Source organism: Diabrotica virgifera, chromosome 6 (genome assembly GCF_917563875.1).
Source record: "Diabrotica virgifera virgifera chromosome 6, PGI_DIABVI_V3a".
In the NCBI taxonomy this organism is placed as follows: Eukaryota; Metazoa; Arthropoda; class Insecta; order Coleoptera; family Chrysomelidae; genus Diabrotica; species Diabrotica virgifera.
Genome location: NC_065448.1, coordinates 4,056,088 through 4,079,344, shown reverse-complemented (window position 1 = coordinate 4,079,344; position 23,257 = coordinate 4,056,088). Strand labels below are relative to the sequence as shown.

Here is a 23,257-nt window from a genome sequence, read left to right as displayed (position 1 = left end):
GCTTACAATTTTTTTATCAATTTCTTTAAAATTTGTGATAATAATGTCACCTATCCTTAACGCGTTTAATCTGCCTTTAAAATCGGGTGAATTATTTTCTAAATACGCGTAAAAAGGTCCTAGGTCGTTTTGTCGGTAAAGAAATTCCTCCCTTTTTGTTCCTACTTCTTTGTTTATGTTATTTGTTATTGAAGTGTGTACATTAGCAAAGTCATTATCGATAATGGGTTTATTATTAACAAGTTTTGTGGTACTTATCTGTGTAACTGGAACAAGATTTTTAAATCCTAACAGCTCCTCCTTTGAAGATGTTGCATGTTCTGTATCCATTTGGGTTTCTAAAACATTTTTATCGGGGGCGTCGCCCCCGCTAACTGCACTCATAACTTTTTAATGTTTTTATTCCGATTTCGCTTTTTTATTTGGTGTAATTAATTTACTTTTAAAGTTCACAAAATATTTATTTAAATATCTAATTTATAGACACCGGTTTTAAAAAACAAGCTTCTTTCCTACGCACGTCTGACTACCACGACGAATGGAAGCTAAGTGTAATACATTTTTTGTTTAATATTTTTAATGCTAACACTTTTAGTATTTTTAAATACTAAAACATTAAGAAAAAGGAAAAAGAAATACTCAACACCAAAAAGGAAAGGAAATGAGCTACTTTGATCTTCAAATGAGCTACTACTTGAATGATTTATTGACTAAGGTTAAGAATTGACAGAGGCCATACCTACAATAGCATGCATGCGTGAGCCACCAAAAAGTTATGGGTAAAAACCCTTTAAAAATTGCAAGATCTTAAATGATACTATATAAATATTATGAATAAAATCGATGGATGTTGCAAATATTCCTGGATATTACCCAGGGCAACACAGGACTCTAACCCATAAATCAGATTAAACTATCATGGTAGGAGAAAAAAAATCAAGAATATTTTCAGATTTTATTTTTAAATATTTTCAAAAGTTTTTTTTTACTTTGGCAAGTAAAACGGCGCTGACCAATTTTCGCATAATTCTTGTCCTTGTTTCTTTTTCCGCCAATTGCTTTAACTCTCGTATGGGTATTCAGGGTGATCTTTAAGGCTAAAAAGAAAGAAGATGTTGGAAATATTTTTTTATTAATACAAATCTTAAATATCATTTAATTATAATGACAAAAATTAATAATTATATTTGGGAACTGTCATGTGTTGGGAACCAACTAGATCCAGACATATACCTAAATAAAACGCAGAATAGCAATGGCTAAAACTAATTTTAAAACGGATAACGATCGGCGTATAATAAAAAATTTATAAATGAATTTCGACTCGATTCAAGTTCTCTGTTTACCCAGGTATAACCATACCAACAGGCACCGCTAGGAAAACATTCCACTTTGCAGTTCAGAGAACCCGTACGAAACGAGTCTGTGTACTCTATACAGTGCCGGATTAACCATTAGGCAGACTAGGCGGCCGCCTAGGGCCCGAGCACTTGATGGGGCCCGCATACCACTCAAATGCATTAATTAATATTGAATTATTTAAGCAGTAATTAAAACAAATAAAATGTTAAAAAAAATCAAATAGAGTAACTGAGACAAAAAAAAAAGATAATGGTTAATTTATGATTTCCAATCAAGCTAAGTTTTTTACTTTGCCTTCTGTCAAAAATCAGGAAAATACAACCGACTTCAGACAAATTAAGCAGTTATCTTCAAAGGCATTTTTATATTCCATGTTCTAATCATGCCCTCAATTTGGTAATCAATTTTGCAAGCAAATTTTGCTTAGAAGCTGGTAATTTTTTGGTATGGTACGTTTTTTTTCAATTTCTATCCACCGATGGGTCTTATAATAGTCCATTCACTCACGGTAAAATATTGCAAGACCTCCGGATTTTAAAGAACCTTTGGATTTGAAAGAAGAGCTTGAATGGACATTTGGTATAAGCATAGCTTACATGTCAAAGAAAAAAGTGATATTATGCCGATGTGTGTTTTTGCTCTAAGTGTCCACCCCTTCTCGGGGGTGAAAAAATATACCCTCAAAATACGTCCGGAAGTGGATAAACTGACCAGTTCTAAGCAAGTTTTGTTCAATAGAGTTTTTTTATCAAATCAATACATGCCGATTTATTTGCAAGTAAATATGTTCATTTTTCAACAAAAAATAACACGTTTTTAGATGGTTTTCGCAAATAACTCAAAAAGTAAGTGTTTTATCGAAAAAAAAAAGTGAAAAAATGGTATGCAGTCTGTAGGCCCAGTACAAGCAGAGTTGTAGCTAATGAAAAGTAGGTTCTTATTCGTCAAATTCCAAATCTAATATTTCAACGTAAAATAATCAAAAAATTAAGCACTTTTCATGGAAAACTCATCATAACTGGTTTAAATATTTAAAAAAGGCATTATTCTTTTTTTTTTAGTTTCTAGCATAAAAAGTAAGCAAGATACGCTCAGAATAAAGTTGATCCCATTTTTTGGATAAAAAATTGGTGAAAATACCCCCTAATTAGCATCCCAAATGAAATTTATGCCTACCACTTCACAAGCTACTTTACTTATGTATTGTTTATATGCTCTGTAAGTTTTATCGGTATAAAGTGTTTATTTATAAAAAGGCTGTAATAGAAAGGGCTTGAACAAGTCACTAATCACGAGTGTATGCAATTTTTTTTATTTAGCTTAATGCCTCGACAACTATTGCGCATTGGCATGGTACAGTGGATTTTTCCATTCAGGTACTTAGTGTAATGAGTCTTGGATTAGAATGTTGAGTAAATGTCTTGTTACTTAGCAAAGTCGACATCATTGTTTTTGCAAAGAAGCGCTAATTGTATCCGAACGTCTGCGGTCCCTCCGGTGAGTACCGATCCCACAAGGATAAAAACTATATGACAAATTCTCTACCCAGGGTATGCAAATTTTGAACAGTCATATCTTAACCAATTTTTATCTTCCAAAAAAGCAAAAATCTGAAATATTCAGAAAAGTAAAACCTACATGTTTTTACTCTGTAAGATTTTTGTTATCACTAATAATTTTTGAGTTACTTTGAAAAAAAAAATATATATTTTTTCTTTCAAAATTTCAAAAAATTTATTTTACTTTAAATCCCATAATAAAATTTTCATGATTTTTTCGCCAAAAAAAGGAATATACATTATTTAAGCTTTACTTGCTTAATTTTGATACTTGAAACTTGTTAAAAAAAAACAAAAATAAAACTTTTTTAACACTTTAAAAAAGTTTTTCACCGAAAAGTGTATTTTTTGGTTATTTCGTTGAAATATTTGATTTGGAATTTGTCGAATGAGAATCTACTTTACACTAGCTCCAGCTCCGCTTATACTGGATCTACATATTTCACACATACACCATTTTTTTAAATTTTGTATATGCTATATTTTTCCTAAGAATTTTTTTCGATAAAATACTTAATTTTGGAGCTATTTGCGAAAAACCGTCTAAAAACGTTTTTTTTTTGTAGGTATTCATAAAAAATGAATATATTCACTCGCAAATAACTCAAAAAGTATTAATTTAGTAAAAAAACTCTATAGAACAAAAGTTACTTAGAATTAATCAGTTTATCCATTTCCGCACTTATTTTGAATGTATGTTTTTTCACCCCTGAAGAGGTTGTACCAAGGGCAAAATCACATATCGACAGAATATCCCTTTTTTTTCTTTGGCATATTAGCTATGGACTATTAATGAGAAGTTGTTGCGAAATGTCGGTTAAAAGACTTGTATACTATTTAGATGGTCAACTAGATTTGATGCTGTTAAAGCAGTACAAATATTGTAATATAGGAAAATGAATAAGTAGATATTAAATAGCCCTTTTAACCATTATGTGATAAAAAATTTTAGAACGTTTTAGTGCCGCTAGTAAACATTAAAAGATCCAAGTATAAATTTATCAGATACAGTTATTTTACTTAAATCTTCAGCAAATTAACTAAAGTAAAAAAAGAAAAATGATCTTTTTTACATTGTCGTAATTTATTTTTGGAGTAATTAGTTCCCAAAACAACATAAATATCTGTAAATTTGTTTTAAGTAAATGGCCGCTATAAAGGGGCCTACTTCTTATGGCCGCCTAGGGCCCCATGATGCCTTAAACCGTCACTGACTCTATACAGAGTATGGCATTAGTAAAATAAGAAAATCTACGATTTCGTGTTGATTAAAACCTGTCTTCCTCCATCCCCCGATAGTACTATTTCTAGGTCTACCTATTGTCAAGGAGGCTCTAAGGAATACAGATTTTTACTGTACTGGTCCAGGCTGCGAGTCAAGATCTGAATCAGTATCCGAGGTGAATTTTTGAGGTATAATGAAAGTTAGAGTTGGCGTCATTGTCGGTAATTCATCTACCAATTCATTTTCTTCAATAATTAACGTTGATATGTCCACGATGTTGCTGCAACTTTCACCACCACAATAGAGGCACACTGCTGATCATTTGAGGTCTGCTTTTCGGCAACCACATGAACTTTCAGTTTCCATTGCATCTGCTAAAGATGAATTTCATAAGCTCGTGGGTACTGGAGGATTGGAAGTCTGGATTGGTATCTAAAATTTTCCATGCTTTTTCCAGCCCCAATTTTCTGAATCAGAATGTTTACCGACCCATGACTGAATCTGGTGATACACTCGGAGTCTGTCGAAACGGGCTGCATATTGTGTTGGACGAAGTAAGAAGAGATTAAATGAATTTTTTGTCACTGTTTTATAGCGAATCGTTTGTATCTGAGGGTTTCCAGAGAATCTTTTTTATTTCCGCCATATAAAGAGACGAAAAACGTTCGCCGACAATAGTGAGTAAAGATGGCTCGACTTTCCCACTGACAAATAATTTTTCCCAGAGGTTTTTTACAAATAAAATAGCCACCACTCATGATGCGCTCTTACAAAAAACACAAAATGCTTATCTAATCACAAAAATATAAATTTTACTCACAAGACTCTCAATAGTATTATCTATAAATCTCAAAATACTTTTCACAATTTTTAATACGACTGCACGTGGCCAAATAGGTAGACAACTGTAAGAATAAGTTAAGTAGAGGGGAACCGGCTCCTGTGCCACCTAGAATAAATTATAATAATAAAAGTAATAGCAGGCAGATATTCAGTCCGGTACGAAAGAAAATTGACGTAATTGCAAATTTTGTCAATTCCTGTTTATTGCGCAATAATTAACTTCTAAAATACTATGTAAAGATGATATAAAAAGACCAAACTGTAGAAATGTGCTGAGCCATTATAAGGTAGTTGCGTCGTTACTGAAATACGCGCTATGTTAGACCTTGTCTCAGATGCATACTGACGCAACTGTAGATAGGGTTATTGAATTAAGATAATGAAATTCGAGCCAATATCGATGAAAATAAAAGCCATCGTTGTCAAAAAACAAATGCCATATCGATGCTCCTGGACGATTACTCTTTATTTAATCGTTTTACCCTAAGGTGTACGAGAAATCCCTAAGGTGTACGAGAAATCCCTATTTTAAATATTTAAAAATCGTGTTTTTGCTCTTCTGAAGAATTTTGCATTTGCGGTTGCGTCATTCTTCTTCTGGACCGGCGAATTTGTCCTCAAACAACTTCTTGGGCCTTTTCTGTATAATATGCTTAGGGTTCTAAGTTTTATAGTGGGGAGAAAGGTCAAAAATAGATTAATAATAGCATAGGAATATTAAAATCATAATAAGTTGTATGAATAAAATAATATTAAGATAGAAAAGTAAGCCTAACATTTTGTTTTTATTGTATCCCTATGAGCATTCGAGAATCTGGTCCAGTTTGGAGCGCTCTAAAACTTAGATGAATAAATAGAATTAAACACCTTTATAGTAGAAATTGTTCACTTAAAAACCCTCTACAAAATTGCTATAATGATATTTTATTGTAAAATGAACTGAAAAAAGCTATACACTAAAAAAGGAAACTTCTTAAAAAAATTTTACTTATTTTTGCTTATATCTTTTTTGTTGGTCACTCGACGATAAAAAGTAATAGAAACAAAATTGTATAAAATTTAATTTGCTATATTTTATGTTTTATAAGATTTTCCGTAGAATTGATAGTTTACGAGATATAGCGCGAAACCCATTTGCACCCTTTCTTCAAGATGGCGGCCGGGGACAAGGGTGGCGACCCTAAAAACTTGAACTTGAGCTTCTACTGATCCCTCCTACACATTAAAAAAATAAAATTGACTCCTCTAACAAATGCAAGGTATGGCCTAAAAAATGTAACATTTTAATGGACTAAGGAGGAGTACATTCAACATCATGGTCAAACTCTTTACAAGCCACAACCTTAATCTGGAGATAAAGGTAAGGCTCCTACGATGTTTTATCTTCTTAATATTATACTACGGAGTTGAATCCTAGACACGCACTGAAGCGATAAAGAAAAATCTTGAAGCCTTCGAGATAGGACTATATAAGCGAATCCTGAGGATGTCATAGACGGACAAGATAACCAACAAGACTGTACTACGAAGAATAGAAAGAAAGGGACGTAAATTATACGATTAAAAGGAGAAAGTTAGAATATATCGGACACATAATGAGAAACGGCACTAAATACAGATTATTGAAAATAATCCTTCAAGGCAAAGTATTCGGAAAGCGAGGAATTGGGAGAAGAAGAATATCATGGTTAAAGAACCTGAGGAAATGGTTCTTCACAACAACTAATCTATTTAAAGTATCAATTAATAAAATATTTATAGCCAGAATGATCGCCAATATTCGAAACGAATAGGTACCAAAATAAGAAGAAAACTAATTTTATGAAAATGAAGATATTTCTTTGCAATAATCATCTCAGTTTAGAACTAAGACAAAGAATGGTTAAGTGCTATGTTTGGTCTGTAATTTTGTTTGGTGCAGAAGTGTGAACACTAAAAGTAGGTATCAATCATAAACAGAATTGAAGCATTAGAAACGTGAATTCATAGACGGATGCTGAAGATACCTTGGGCAACAAGAAAAACGAATGAGTCTACTACTGAAGCACTAAGGAGAGTCAATTAAGAAATGGAACTACTAAACAGTCTTTAACACCAGAAAATGTCTTATCTAGGACATATAGTAAGGGGAAATCCATATAAAATACAACAACTGATCCTTAAAGTCAATATAGAAAGCTGTAAAAGTGTAGGAAGAAAACAAGTTTCTTGGTTAAAAAACATTCGTGAATGGACTCAGATATCAAATGCGGGAAAATTATTATTATTCCCTGTTGCAGAATCATTCGCAATGGTGATCGCCAACGTCGGATAATTTTGATGACACGTGAAGAAGTGAATAGAGAAAAGTAGAAGTTGAAGTATCAACAGAGAAAACTAAGTCGATAGTGATACCAGAGGAACCGAGACGATGTAAGTTGTAAATACCAAAATAATAAAACAAGTGATGGAAACGAAATACTTGGGAATAGAACTGTCAAGCTGCGGAAAAGTGGAAGAAGAAGTACAAAAACAAGTAAACATGGCGAACAGAGCAGCAGGATGTCTCAACAACACAATCTGGAGAAACAAATACCTCACAACGGAAAGGAAAACCAGGGTATGTAAATCAACAATAAGATCGATAATGACGTACACAGCGGAAACAAGAGTAGATACGGCGAAAACACAAAGTCTGCTGGAAACAGCAGAAATCAAAGTCTAACGAAAAATAACAAACTTTACTCTACCTACAAGACAGAGTAAGAAGTGAGGAAATACGAGCGAGATGTGGTACAGAAGAAATGAACATGTGGACCAAAAGAAGAAAAATAGAATGGAATCAACACATAGAAAGAAAGACAAAAAATATAATAATACGAATAGCAAGAGACAAATCGCCAAATGGAAGGAGATCATTGGGACAGCCGGGGAAAAGACGGTCAGACAACGTCAAATGAGGCTAAGTAAAACAGGCATTGAGCCTATTTATAAAGTAGGAAAAAGAAGTTAAAAAGTGGAGAAAAAATTCGTTATTGTGTATGTATTAAAGCCATTTAAATGTTGAATGGGTTGCATATGTGAGTTCATTTTAAATGAAGTAAAGAAACACAGACTTACTCACAATCATTTAATAATACTTCGACAACCGGTTTCGATCTCTACAATATTCAGATCATCTTCAGGTCGGCGTTACACGTAGTTAAATGATACCGTTACAAGGGATGCTTTGTAAGTTCATCGATAACATGTTTAAACGTCCAAATTATGCTAATAGGATAGCTAGGTGAGGGACTGGGTAAGCGGACATGCTTCGTAGGTCAAAACACAGTGAACTGGAATGGATCATGAAGGCAGATGTGTGATGTGAAACAGAGAGAGAGAGAGAGATGTGTTTGTTTCACATCACACATCTGCCTTCAGGATTCATTCCAGTTCACTGTGTTTTGACCTACGAAGCATGTCCGCTTACCCAGTCCCTCACCTAGCTATCCTATTAGCATAATTTGGACGTTTAAACATATTATCGATGAATTTACAAAGCATCTCTTGTAACGGTATCATTTAACTACGTGTAACGCCGAAATGAAGATGATCTGAATATTGTAGAGATGGAAACGGGTCTTCGAAGTATTATTAAATGATTGTGAGTAAGTCTGTGTTTCTTTACTTCATTTAAAGCCATTTAATTATACTTACGTAGGCATTAAAAGATTCATATTGAACAACCTTCCCTTTTCTTCTTTATCTAAGCCCTCCAAAGCTTTCAAGTCTTCAGCATCAAGAGTAAAATCTGAGAAATTGAAGTTTTGCCTCACCCTCTCTGGTTTTACACTCTTTGGAATAACAACGATGTCATTTTGAGTTAAATATCTTAAGAGCACATGGCTCGTAGGTCTGTTGTGTTTCTCTGCGATTCTGGTTACCACTGGGTCAGCAAGAAGACTGGGAACTTCTACATCTCTAAAATGTGGAGATTTAAATAGTAGAGAGAGTGAGAGGTTGACGGCCAACTACACTACTACACTCATTTGGCCGTCAACCTCTCACTTGTGCATAATGTGCACTTTCGAGCATGGATGAAGTACTGTAGGTACATATATCCAAAGTCAATTGAAAATTGAAATTTTACGGGGAGGTTCAAAAATATTAATTAACAAATCTGTTTTACTACACAAAATCTTGTACGCAACATAACCAAGCTATTACAAGATATCCTCGTATTACCGTTGTAAATCAGATCTGTTAAATAATATATTTGATCCTCCTCGTAAAATTTATATTTTCAATTGGCTTTGGATAAACAGTACGTCCACATGTTATTTCACAAATCATAAGACATCGAATTAATGTCGACTACTTTTTAATGTTTAATGTATCAGTAATGTAATTTAGAAGTTTTTACACCTATTGAAGTGGCTAGTTTCAAATACCTGTACACTGGACGTTCACACTGATGATGGTCAATTTTGACCGAAAACGTTTTGTGCAATTTCCACTACCTTGTGGATAAATTTTAAGGATTTTTTTAATAAATTCATATACCTAAATACATACAACGAAAGTGTTTACTTCATTCCATTACACTTACCACTAAAAAGGACATCTGCACGAAAACTACAAGTGACGCAACGTAGAATGGAAAGATCATTGTTGGGCATAACGTTAAGAGATAGGGTAAGAACCGAAGAAATTCGTAGAAGAAGTGGTGTAGAAGACATAATAAAACACATAGCCAAAATTAAATGGAAGTGGGCAGGACACGTCGATAGAATGAGAGATGATAGGTGGACCAAAAAAATCTTGGAATGGAGGAGCGGATAGACAAAACCCGGGAAGACCACCCACAAGATGGACTGACGACATAAAGAGAATTTGTATCAACTGGATTGCAGCAGCGCAGGATAGATCTGAATGGAAGTTTTTCGAGGAGGCCTATGTTCAGCAGTGGACGACTATGGGCTGATGATGATGATGATGGTGATGATGATTACTTCATTCTACGTTGTCTATAAATATAATTCGCGTATTGGAAGCTGTAGCGACATCTACTAACGAAATGAGTAGTCCCACATCAGGTTGACTGACTCCCTTTCGTCTCCTTTAATCGTCGTCTCCTTGCCTTATAAAATGCTTAAAGGCAAAGATTAAGAATGTACCCAAAAATTGATGAGAGGTTTTCAGATTTACGGATCTGGGACTTCTCATTTCGTCAATAGATGTTGCTACAGCGTCCAATACGCGAATTATTTTTATAATTCTGCTTAAATAGAGAGTTTGGTTTCATTTCGATTCAGAGCTGGTCATTTAGTCTCTCTGATGAGGTCTGGAGAAACCGAAACGTACGTAAGGGGATGATTGATCATCTCTGAACCGAAACGAAACATATAAGTTGTCTTTCATTTTCAGATTATAAATTATCTTGAATATGACCCTAGTTTTTACTACATACCCTCCGAATCTTTTGTACATATTATTTAATCCAGGTGATCCTAGTGAGCCGTAAGATACGACGACGATGTTGTGATTCTTGCAATAATCTCTTAGTTTTTTCTGCTGGAAGTACACGTGCAGTTCCACTTGAGTGTTGACTGGTTGAATTCTACAATTCTTCACTATTCTGTCGATTTGTTTTACACTGAAGTTGGAGAGACCGATGGTTCTGGTTCTTTTCGCATCCACTTGTTCTTCCATTTTCTAAAACATCTAAATTTGCCTTTTCAAATTCCATTTCTAGTTCCTTCTCTTTGTTATACAAAGTTTTGATGTTCCAGGTTCCTAGTTTAATAGCTTTTGTCACTCTTGTCTTGTTCTTCTCTCTATAATTTTCCTTGTTATTGGTTGACCTCTTTATTTGTTCCTTCGCAGTATTGGATGTTCCATGTCCTTGCTTGGTCGTCATCAACGTCTCTCCGTCCGATTTGCCAGTTAGTTTTTTGTATGGATTGTTCTTGGGTATTTGTTGCGTATCTCAGGAGACATTTCCGTTTTTCCCATCTCAGGAGACCTTTCGCTGTATGTTCTTCCTGCTTTTGATCTTGCATTATACTCCTTATCGCCATCTGTTACGACTTGTTGCTCCTCTTGCTCACAACCTAAGCTCTCTGTTGTATAAATTTCATCATTTATGTACAATTTGTTGTATACTATATTTGCCGTATAACCTTTTTCTCTCGCTTCTTTCATCTGCTTTCATAATATTCCTCTCTGAATCTGAATTTCTTTGGGGTAGTCTTCATCTATGAATATGTTAGTTCCCTTTAATTTATGAGTTGCCTTGATTATCTCCCTTTTTTTATTCAAATCTGTTAGCTCTATTAGCATCGGTCTTGTTTTATTTGCCGTTTTCTTTCCAATTCTTCTAATTTCACTTATATCCTTTTTTTCATCAAATTCGATATCCAGTTTTTCAATAACTTTCTGGCTTTCATTTTTCATAATGGATGTATCCTCATTTCATGTAGTCTCTCTGATGAGGTCTGGAGAAACCGAAACGTACGTAAGGGGATGATTGATCATCTCTGAACCGAAACGAAACATATAAGTTGTCTTTCATTTTCAGATTATAAATTATCTTGAATATGACCCTAGTTTTTACTACATACCCTCCGAATCTTTTGTACATATTATTTAATCCAGGTGATCCTAGTGAGCCGTAAGATACGACGACGATGTTGTGCTTCTTGCAATAATCTCTTAGTTTTTTCTGCTGGAAGTACACGTGCAGTTCCACTTGAGTGTTGGCTGGTTGAATTCTACAATTCTTCACTATTCTGTCGATTTGTTTTACACTGAAGTTGGAGAGACCGATGGTTCTGGTTCTTTTCGCATCCACTTGTTCTTCCATTTTCTAAAATGTGTAAAGAACTATTTATTATGCTTTAGGAACAAAACATTCAGCTAAAGGGAGAAGCAAAGTATCTTGGGGTTTTCGATACTACAACATGGACTTGAAAGCTGGACGTTGAAGCAAGCACACATAAATAAGCCACAGTCATTTGAAATGTGGTGTTACAGGAAGATGCTTGAAAGAGGACTGGATGGAACAAAGATGTGAAATGGAAAAACTACAAAGAAAACATGACGAGTTTAATATACATAAAAAGCTTAAAGAAATTACCTACACTCAGAGAAAAAGAACTCCTCACTTTATGAGAAACTACAAAGGTAAAATACTTCTCGACTTGGATGAAAAAAAGGAAGAATGGACTAACTATATAAAAGAGCTCTTCCTGGATACGAGGCCACCACTTAACGCCACAAAGTATGCGAATACTGGTCCTAGTATTTTAAAAGCGGAAGTAGAGAAAGCCATCAAACAGGGCAAAAATGGGAAATATCCAGGCCCTGACCAAATACCATCAGACTGGCTCAAACTTCTGGATGACGACAATGTCTCACAACTAACAAACATTTTTAACCATACATTTATACATTTATACGAGACTGGAATGATGCCACAGATATGGTTAGAATCTACATTTATTCCACTTCCAAAAAAACCTAATACATCATCATGTAAAGACTTTAGACTAATTAGTCTCATGAGCCACTCTCTCAAGCTACTTCTTAAGATAATTCTTAATAGAATCAAGCAGAAATGTGAAGAGACCATGGGAAACAAACAATTCGGTTTCAGAGAAGAATTGGGAACAAGGGAAGCTTTGCTCTCAATGTTAACATTACTTCAACGATCATGGGAAGTACAGAAACCAATTTACGTCTGCTTTATACATTTTGAGAAGGCGTTTGATAGAGTTCAACATGATAGGTTGCTTGAATATCTAGAAATGATTGGAATAGATGATAAAGATCTGAGACTTTTACAACATCTATATTGGAATCAAGAAGCTTCTATTCTGGTAGACGGCAAAGAAACAGACAAAATTTTCATTCAAAGAGGTGTCAGACAGGGTTGTGTGTTATCCCCAACTTTGTTTAATGTATACTCCAGAATAATTTTTAATAAAGCCTTGGAAGGACAATGTGGAATTCGAATCGGGGGAGAAACTATTAACAACATCAGATATGCAGACGACACCGCGATAATTGTTGAAAATATCGAAGATCTTCAATTCCTTATAGATCGAGTCACTAGAGAATGCTCCAATAACGGACTTAACATAAATGCACCAAAGACAAAGTTGCTTGTGGTTAGTAAACAAGACGTCGGCCCTATGCAACTAATTGTCAGTGATGAACCAATAACAAAAGTTTACAAACCATTTTAAATGCCTAAGATGTTGGATAAACGAGACACTAAATCCGGATGAAGAAATTAAAACTCGTATAGAAATTGCAAGAGGAGCATTTATGAAACTTAGATCTATTCTGAGCAACTTTCAGCTGAACTTACAACTAAGAATCAAGTTCCTAAAATGGTATGTGTATCCTGTATTACTATATGGATGTGAAACCTGGATCACTAAGGTTAACATGATGAACAAATTAGAAGCCTTTGAGATGTGGTCGTATCGTAGAATGCTCAGAATATCTTGGGTTCAACGCATTTCAAACAGAGAAGTCTTAAACAGAGTAGGTCAAGGTGAAGGTGATTTCACTAAGGTGATAAAAAGGAGAAAACTTGAATGTCTGGGGCATATAATGAGAGGTAGCAGATACAGGATGCTGCAGTTAATACTCAATGGAAAGATCGACGGAAAAAGAGGAATTGGTCGGAAGAAATATTCATGGCTCCGAAACCTTCGTCAATGGACTGACTTATCAGCAGATCAATTGTTACATGCCGCACAAGATCGAGAACGATATCGGCAAATTGTTGTGGAAGCTACCACGGGTAAAAATTTGGGCACGGTACTTAAAGAAGAAGAAGAGGAGGATGCTTAGAATAGCGTGGGCACAGAAGAAAACTAAGACGGAATTATTTCAAATGAGCAAAGAATACGAAAAACACAATAAAAATAAGGAAGTTACAATATCTGAGACACGTAATGAAGGGACAGTGATATGAAACGCTAAGACTGAGAATACAGGTAAAGATAAGAGAAGAAAGGAAGTATAGGGAGAAGGAGAGTGTCATGGTTGACGAATTTAAGAGAGTGTTTTAAGAAACTGTACTTACTTAGATTAGAACTGAGGCTAAGAGCTTTGAGATGCTACGTGTTTTCGATACTGCAGTATAGACTTGAAAGCTGGATATTGAAGCAAGAACACATAAATAAGCTACAGTCCTTTGAAATGTGGTGTTACAGAAGGATGCTTAGAATAGCATGGACACAGGAGAAAACGAACAGGGAAGTATTGCGATAAATTAGCAAAGAATACGAAATAATAAACACAACAAAAATAAGAAAGTTACAATATCTAGTATACCAGATATAAAAACACTATAAAGTCTGTGAGAACATACCCCGGAGCTGACATAAATTCAGATCACAATCCACTAGTAGGCGTAATGAAGATAAAACTGAAAAAGATCCAAAAACGAACAAATATACCACGATTGGATGTCTCAAATATAATAGAAGAACCTGTACGTCAGAGGTGAAAACAAGAAATAAATAATAACTTAAAGAAAATCAAACAAGACGTGATAAAAACAACAGATGTTAATGACAAATGGAACATGATACAAGAAACGTTAGTAGAGGCAGGAAAGAAGATATTACCCACAAATATAATAAAAAAACAGATGTATGACTTCAGAAATCCTAGAGCTAATGGAGGAAAGAAGGAAACATAAAGGCAGGAGTAAGGCAAAATACAAGGAAATACAGAGATTAATAGGAAAGAAAATAAAAGAGGCCAAATCCACCTGGCTGGCAAATCAATGTAGTGAAATAGAAGAATATTCTAAAAAGTATGATAGCATTAACAGGCACAAGAAAATAAAGGAAATCACAAATACACAGCGAAAAAAAAAGATGACCTTCTTAAAAGCATAAATGGAAAAATTATTATAGAAGTCACGGAGAAATTAAAAAAGTGGAAGACATACATAACAGATCTGTTTGAGGATAATAGACAAGAACCGGAAGAAATCGACAGCGAAACGGGACCAGAGATCATAATGGAGGAAATCGAACAAGCAATACGAAACGCAAAAAACGGAAAAACTGTAGGTCCAGACGAAATACCTGCGGAATTACTGAAATGTCTAGACGATGAAACTCTACCTCTACCACTGGATCTGTTTAATGAAGTATATAAAACCGGAAAAATCCCTCAGGAATGGTTGGTGTCCACCTTTGTAATAATACCAAAAACAATATATGCCAAAGATTGTTCGGACTATAGGACAATATCATTGATAAGTCATACCCTCAAAATATTTCTAAAGGTGATTCATGGAAGATTATACAGAAAGGTAGAATATGATATGGATGATACCCAATTTGGGTTCCGCAAAGGACTTGGAACAAGAGGGCCATTGTTTGCGTTTAATATCCTCTCTCAAAGATGCTTAGATAGAAACCTGGATATTTATTCCTGTTTCATCGACTTCGAAAAAGCGTTCGACAGGGTCCGACATGAAAAACTAATAGAATTATTGAAAAACAGAGACATAGACAGACGAGATTTACGAATTATCATCAATCTTTATTGGAATCAAAAGGCCAATATAAACATAGAACAATAAGAATCCAAGAATATTGATTTAAAGAGAGGGTTGTGTTCTGTCGCCGCTACTGTTTAACCTATACAGTGAAGCTATATTTCAGGACGCGACAGCGGAGCTAAGTGATGGAATCTCTATAAACGGAAGAATAGTATATAACATAAGATTCGCTGATGACACCGTTATAATGGCAGTCACCCTGGAATCGCTGCAAGAATTGCTAAATAGAATTAACGATAATTGCATTCTGTACGGACTAAAAATAAACAAGAAAAAAACTACATTTATGATCGTCTCAAAAACAAAACATGAAAATGAAAGGTTAATGATAGAGCAAACCCAAATAGAAAAAGTAATGACATACAAATATCTGGGAACCTGGGTCGAAGGCAAAAATGACCAAAGCAAAGAAATTAAATTCCGAATTGAAACTTCAAGGCAAGCATTTATAAAAATAAAGACACTGCTTACAAACAAAGACCTTCAGTTGCCGCTCAGATTGAGGTCTCTAAGATGCTAGATATTTTCTATATTGCTATACGGAATGGAAACTTGGACATTGAAGAGACAACACATAAGAAGAATAGAAGCGTTCGAAATGTGGTGTTACAGAAGAATATTGAAAATTCAGTGGATTCAAAGGATTACCAATGTTGAAGTGCTACGACGTTTAAATAAGGAGTTAGAAATTATGAAGAGTATAAAAACTAGAAAACTGTAATATTTGGGTCACATTACCAGAGAAGAAAAATACGAGTTGCTGAGAATTATTATGCAAGGAAGGATCCAAGGAAGAAGAAGCATAGGAAGAAGACGCATCTCCTGGCTGAGCAACCTTAGAGAATGGTTTAACTGTAGTTCGTTACAACTGTTCAGAGCAGCAGCCAACAAAGTGACCATAGCCATTATGATATCCAACCTTCGATAGGAGAGGGAACTTTTAAGAAGAAGAAGACAATATTTGGGACACTTTTTGAAGGGACAACGATATGGAATTTTAAGACTGATAATACAGGGAAAGATAAGAGGAGAAAGGAGTATAGGAAGAACGGGAGTGTCATGGTTGAAGAATTTAAGAGACTGTTTTAAATTCAATTCTATAGAACTTTTTAGATCAACGTTAGATAGAGTAAAGATGTAAAAAGTAGTGATGTGGATATAGTGCAGTCACTGAAGGTGGATATGAGCTATTACCTCCGATTTCGTTGAACCTCCATCAATTTGCTGGAAAATTGGTGAGTGGTTAGAGGATATCTCAAGGAACAAAGGTGACATAATGCCAACTTGCGCTTTTACCCTGGGGGTGGGTGCCACCCCTTCTCGAGGGTGAAAATTATTTAATTAAAAATAATTCCATAATTCGATAGAGGGACAAATTCTAAGCAAAATTTGTTATATAAAGTTATTAAAATAAATCAAAACTTTTTGAGTTATTAAATATCAAAAATTTTAATTTTTCGTGAGAAAATGCATGTTTTTAACCGATTTTTCATAAATAATACAAAAACTATGAGTTTTTATAAAAAAGTTATTATTACCAAAATTGAAGCTAATAAAAAATGAAATCAACCTCTTACTAAGAAAACCTTTTAGTGTTAACTAAAAGCGAGTTATAGGTAATTAAATGTATATTTTTTTCGGCGAGTACCCAAGTCTAAGTATTCAAGCTTAAATAACGGGAAAATGATGCATTTTATAACATAAACTTATTAAACATTTGGCAAAGTACTTAGAAATATCTATCAAATGAGTCCTCGAACAAATTGATAGCATTAAAAGTTATGCTCCAAACATGTTTCAAAATTTATCTTTTAAAATTAATTATTTATATGGGAAATAAACCACAATTAAAATGAAAAAAATAATTTTATTAACGTTTCGACGCCCAAATCGGGTGCCGTTGTCAAAATACAAAATATTACTAAAATAAACTAAAGTGTTGTTGCTAAGCAAAAAAATTCTTCTAATAATTTATTTAATCTCACTCATTTATATTGGCAATTCAGACATATATTATACATTTTAAAGTAGAAGACTTTAAAATGATATTGCCAATATTTATGAGTTGCGTTCCTGGGACGACTTACTGAAAGATAGTTCATTCGATTACATGAAATTAACCCCAACTCAAGAATATCCGTCATAAAAAATTATAGCATGTGATATGTCTTTAAAAAGACAACCAAATGCAACGACAGTAAAATTCTCGCGTTAGAGACTTCATAGTAAATCACAAGGGAAAACCAGGAAAAACCCTGTGATACTATCCCGACATCGTAAGTATTTGGTCTTACATTAATTTACTCTCAAAAAATAATACCAAATTCTGACTTGTAACATGTTTAAATTATAAATAATATTAATAATACTAGATATATAAGTAATACTAAAATATAAAATATGTACTAGCTCGATATTATTGACTTACTAATCTTGGTATTTTCTTTCTATTGACTTCCTCTTTCAGTATGGGTAACCACATCCTACTGCATTCTACCGAGGAATTTGCGACACAATTGGTTTCATTTAGCATAATTAGAGCCGCTTCTTTGATTTTTCTCTTTTTACTATCTGATTCTTTCAGGACTATACTTGAATCTCTCCACTGAACTCTATGTTCATTATCCCATGCGTGTTGACATATTTGAGATCTCTCAAATTCTCTATTTTTAATATAAGATTGATGTTCACTTATTCTAACGTCTAATGGTCTTGATGTCTCACCTAAATAAAATTGTTCGCATTCACAAGGTATTTTATAAATGCAATTCTTTGTTCTTTCTTGATCATTGTTAGGTTTAGTTTTAGATAGAATAGATCTCAATGTGTTTGTTGTTTTGAATGTTGTTGAAATGTTGAATTTATTTCCTATTGTTTTAAGTTTCTCGGATAGTCCTTTTATATATGGTATTGATATTTTCCTCGTATTATTTCTGGTGAATGTTGTAGGATCCCGTTCTAAGTTGTTCTGTTCCATTCGATCCAATCTTGACAATTCCTTATTTATAAACGATAAAGGATAATCATTTTTTAATAAAACAGATGTTAACAATTGTTTTTCTGCTAAAAAGGAATTTTCGTTAGAACAAGTAATTTTGGCTCTATCATATAAGGATTTAATGATTCCCTTTTTAACGTTGATGTTGTGATTTGACTTGTAATTGAGTATTATAATTAATTAATGTAACATCAACGTTAAAAAGGGAATCATTAAATCCTTATATGATAGAGCCAAAATTACTTGTTCTAACGAAAATTCCTTTTTAGCAGAAAAACAATTGTTAACATCTGTTTTATTAAAAAATGATTATCCTTTATCGTTTATAAATAAGGAATTGTCAAGATTGGATCGAATGGAACAGAACAACTTAGAACGGGATCCTACAACATTCACCAGAAATAATACAAGGAAAATATCAATACCATATATAAAAGGACTATCCGAGAAACTTAAAACAATAGGAAATAAATTCAACATTTCAACAACATTCAAAACAACAAACACATTGAGATCTATTCTATCTAAAACTAAACCTAACAATGATCAAGAAAGAACAAAGAATTGCATTTATAAAATACCTTGTGAATGCGAACAATTTTATTTAGGTGAGACATCAAGACCATTAGACGTTAGAATAAGTGAACATCAATCTTATATTAAAAATAGAGAATTTGAGAGATCTCAAATATGTCAACACGCATGGGATAATGAACATAGAGTTCAGTGGAGAGATTCAAGTATAGTCCTGAAAGAATCAGATAGTAAAAAGAGAAAAATCAAAGAAGCGGCTCTAATTATGCTAAATGAAACCAATTGTGTCGCAAATTCCTCGGTAGAATGCAGTAGGATGTGGTTACCCATACTGAAAGAGGAAGTCAATAGAAAGAAAATACCAAGATTAGTAAGTCAATAATATCGAGCTAGTACATATTTTATATTTTAGTATTACTTATATATCTAGTATTATTAATATTATTTATAATTTAAACATGTTACAAGTCAGAATTTGGTATTATTTTTTGAGAGTAAATTAATGTAAGACCAAATACTTACGATGTCGGGATAGTATCACAGGGTTTTTCCTGGTTTTCCCTTGTGATTTACTATGAAGTCTCTAACGCGAGAATTTTACTGTCGTTGCATTTGGTTGTCTTTTTAAAGACATATCACATGCTATAATTTTTTATGACGGATATTCTTGAGTTGGGGTTAATTTCATGTAATCGAATGAACTATCTTTCAGTAAGTCGTCCCAGGAACGCAACTCATAAATATTGGCAATATCATTTTAAAGTCTTCTACTTTAAAATGTATAATATATGTCTGAATTGCCAATATAAATGAGTGAGATTAAATAAATTATTAGAAGAATTTTTTTGCTTAGCAACAACACTTTAGTTTATTTTAGTAATATTTTGTATTTTGACAACGGCACCCGATTTGGGCGTCGAAACGTTAATAAAATTATTTTTTTCATTTTAATTGTGGTTTATTTCCCATATAAATAATTAATCATAAAAAATGCCACAAGGAAATAGCTTCAGAACAATATTATCTTTTAAAATTTTTTCCAAAAAATGTTATTGTTCTTTTTTAAATAACTCCGTTAATTTTTAGTATATTAGATTCAACTAAAAGCCATTTGAAATTTAATTCCAAGGGCAATTAAACGACGTTGAATTTAATCTTTTAAACCCCTTACTTTTTTAAAAATAAAAGGTTAAATGACCCCGGTTACATGGTTCTCGCAGCAAAATTTAAGCTTTAAACGTTTCTATCTCGGTTATTTTTTACCCCAGAGGAATAATAAATACGCAAAATATTTGACACAGAAAAAAACTAAAATTTGGTTATATATCATTTTTTACGTATATTAAGTATTTTTGGAGTTATTTTCAAAAGAAAATGAAAATTACGATCATTTTAAAAATTCTGATTTTGTTAAATTATACCTTTTTTTCAAAAAAATTTATTATAAACCGGTCAAAATTGTTGAAATCATTACTTATGCTAATATAAAGAAATTATTATAAGGATTGCTATGAATTTTAATTTTTGTGGAAATTGCGTATGTTTTATTTTTCACTTTTTCCTAAAAAATTCTAAAGGTTTCTCATATTTTCATCATAACTTGCTTAATTTTAATGCTATTGACTTCTTATGAAGCTCAATTAATAGGTAATCCGAAGTTTTTTGACAAGTGTTTAACAGGTATATTTTATAAAATGCATCGTTTCCCGTTATTTAAGCTTGAATAGTTAGATTTGTGTAAGTACTCATCGAAAAAAATTTACATTGAATTACCCATAACTCACTTTGACTTAACATTAGTTTAGTTTTTTAAATAAGAAGTGTATTCAGTTTTTTATTATCTTTAATTTTGATAATTATAACTTTTTTGTATAAGCTTATAGTTTTTGAGTTATACGCGAAAAACAGCTTTAAAGCATGCATTTTTTTACGAAAAAATAAAATTTTTGATCCTAAATAACTCAAAAAGCATTGATTTATGTTAATAACTTTATATAACAAATTTTGCTTATAATTTATCCTTATATCGATTTGTGGTATTGTTTTTTATAAAATAATTTTCACTCCCGAGAAGGGGTGGCTTCCACCCCCAAGGTAAAAGCGCAAGTTTACATCATGTCACCTTTGTTGCTTGAGGTATCCTCTAAGTACTTACCAATTTTCATGAAAATCGATGGAGGTTCAACGAAATCAGAGGTGAAAACCTTCATTGACTCCACTAATATCCAACCCTCGATTGGGAAACGGCACTTAAATATGAAGAAACTGTACTTACCTTCCAAACAGCCAGATGATCGGTAGGTAAAGTTTCCAAAGGTTTTCCCGGTTCAATAACTTTTATGTGTACTGGAAAATGCACCAAATATAAATCAACATAGTCCAGTTGAAGCTTTTTTAATGATTCCTTCAAAGCAGACTCAACCATATCTGGATGAATATGAGTAAATGGAAGCTTGGTAGTAATGAAAATATCTTCCCTCTTAAGTTTGCCAGACGTCAGCCATTTATTTAGAACTTTGCCGATGACATGTTCGTTTTGGTATGCAGCTGCAGTGTCGATGTGGCGGTATCCAGTTTCCAAAGCTGCTTCAACGGCAGCTTCAAGTTCTTCTTCATTGGTAGCCTAGAATAAATAATAAATTATTGAAACAATAGATATTATTGTAAAGAACATAAAAAATGCACTCATATATTGTTACGTTATCGAATGCCTTTTCGAAATCCTCAAAGCATGCAAAGGTACCTTTTCTTTGACAATGTCTTTGGTCGCTGGCTTTGGGAAAAGTAATTCATTTATAAGCAACTAAAGAACTGGAGAATTAAAGATTTCTTATAGTCCAGTAATTGAAGCGTAAAATGGGTTTTTACCTCCGAAATTTTTTACTATGAACCGATTTACATGAGATTTTGGAAGTAGGCTTATCTTACCATTAACTTCAAAAGTGGTATTGACCCGAACTCCGTTTTTTATTTTTTAAGGGGTGAAAACAACCCCTTAATGTAAAAATTGACATTGAGCCATTTTATCACCAGAAAACGTGTTTAATAATAAATAGTGACATTGTGAAGTGTTTTTTAACACAATAACCTCATGCTAAACTCATCTTCATCCCCTATGAAAACCGTAAAACCCTGGCAAACAACCGCTAAATCGAAAAAATGTACAACAAATTAATTTAGTATGACATAAAAATATGTAAATATAAAGTAAATGATATTTTACGTTGTCTATCTTAATTATCATATTGTTAACCTCCTTTCAACCGTTAAAAGCAACCCCTATATAGAAAAATATTACAAAGAATTAATTTGGTTTGACAAGAAGACTTAAATATAGAGTAAATAATATTTTACGTTCTATATCTATGTTAATTATTTAATTGTTAACCCCTTTCAACCCTTAAAATCAACCCCTCTATTAAAAATTGTATAAAAAATTTCTTTTGTTAAACTAAAAAGGATTTAAATATCGTTCCACGTTCTCGAAAAAGCTATGCTGGAATATCATATGCTCAAGTTCTTTAACCCTTAAAACTACCCCTAAATTAAAACATTTGAATATGTATGATTAACAATTAAAAATAATTCAATTATAGAATAAGAAATCACCATTTACTGAATAAAATATAAACTTACAAGTTACGTGGAAGTGTACTAGATTAAATTAGTAATACATTATAAAAAAAATCTGCAAACAAGAGCATTGCAATAGAAGGTAATTAAAAGAACTACAACTTTTTTCATTATAATATGTAGTGAAAAACCTTTTATTTGGAAACGGTGAAGGGTCAAAGGGCTCGAGAGAGACTGTGGTTGCAATACCGCGCGCTCTTTAATCAATCATATCTTCGTCAATTTTTGTTTGATAGGAAAAAAAACAAACCAAAATTTTTGTCAAAAAAAACCTATTTTTTTATTTTTACACTTTTTTACGTATCTTTCATTGTTTTTGGGATATTATGAAAAAAAAGTTTTTTTTTAATTCGAAATTTTTTTTTTCTTAAAATCGTGCATTTTTCAAAAAATATGTGTTTCAAAGCAGCGAATCCATCAAACTCTTTATATTAAAGTTGATTCTAGGCGGAATACGCTTAATTTTAATTTTGGTGGAAATGGCACTTATGAAATCCATTGATTTAAAAAAAAACATTAGATACTTGGCTTGGTTGGTGTCACGG

At 33.0% G+C, this 23,257-nt stretch overlaps 1 protein-coding gene across 4 annotated transcripts in view; it reads right to left on the bottom strand.

Annotated features, from left to right (window-relative positions):
- Positions 1 to 941: 941 nt before the first annotated feature.
- LOC126886986 (1,5-anhydro-D-fructose reductase-like) overlaps positions 942 to 23,257 on the bottom strand; it is a 79,919-nt gene continuing 57,603 nt past the window's right edge. For 2 of the 4 annotated variants that reach the window (XM_050654221.1, XM_050654222.1), the window contains exons 2-5: positions 21,355 to 21,702; positions 10,421 to 10,665; positions 8,668 to 8,931; positions 942 to 1,097 (exon numbers count right to left, since the gene is read on the bottom strand). In XM_050654221.1, the coding sequence (XP_050510178.1) occupies positions 1,061 to 1,097; positions 8,668 to 8,931; positions 10,421 to 10,665; positions 21,355 to 21,702 (894 nt within the window). In that variant the 3' untranslated portion in view covers positions 942 to 1,060. Of the gene's footprint in view, positions 1,098 to 8,667; positions 8,932 to 10,420; positions 10,666 to 11,573; positions 11,819 to 21,354; positions 21,703 to 23,257 lie in introns of all 4 variants that reach the window. The other 2 variants (XM_050654219.1, XM_050654220.1) reach the window with 1 other exon arrangement.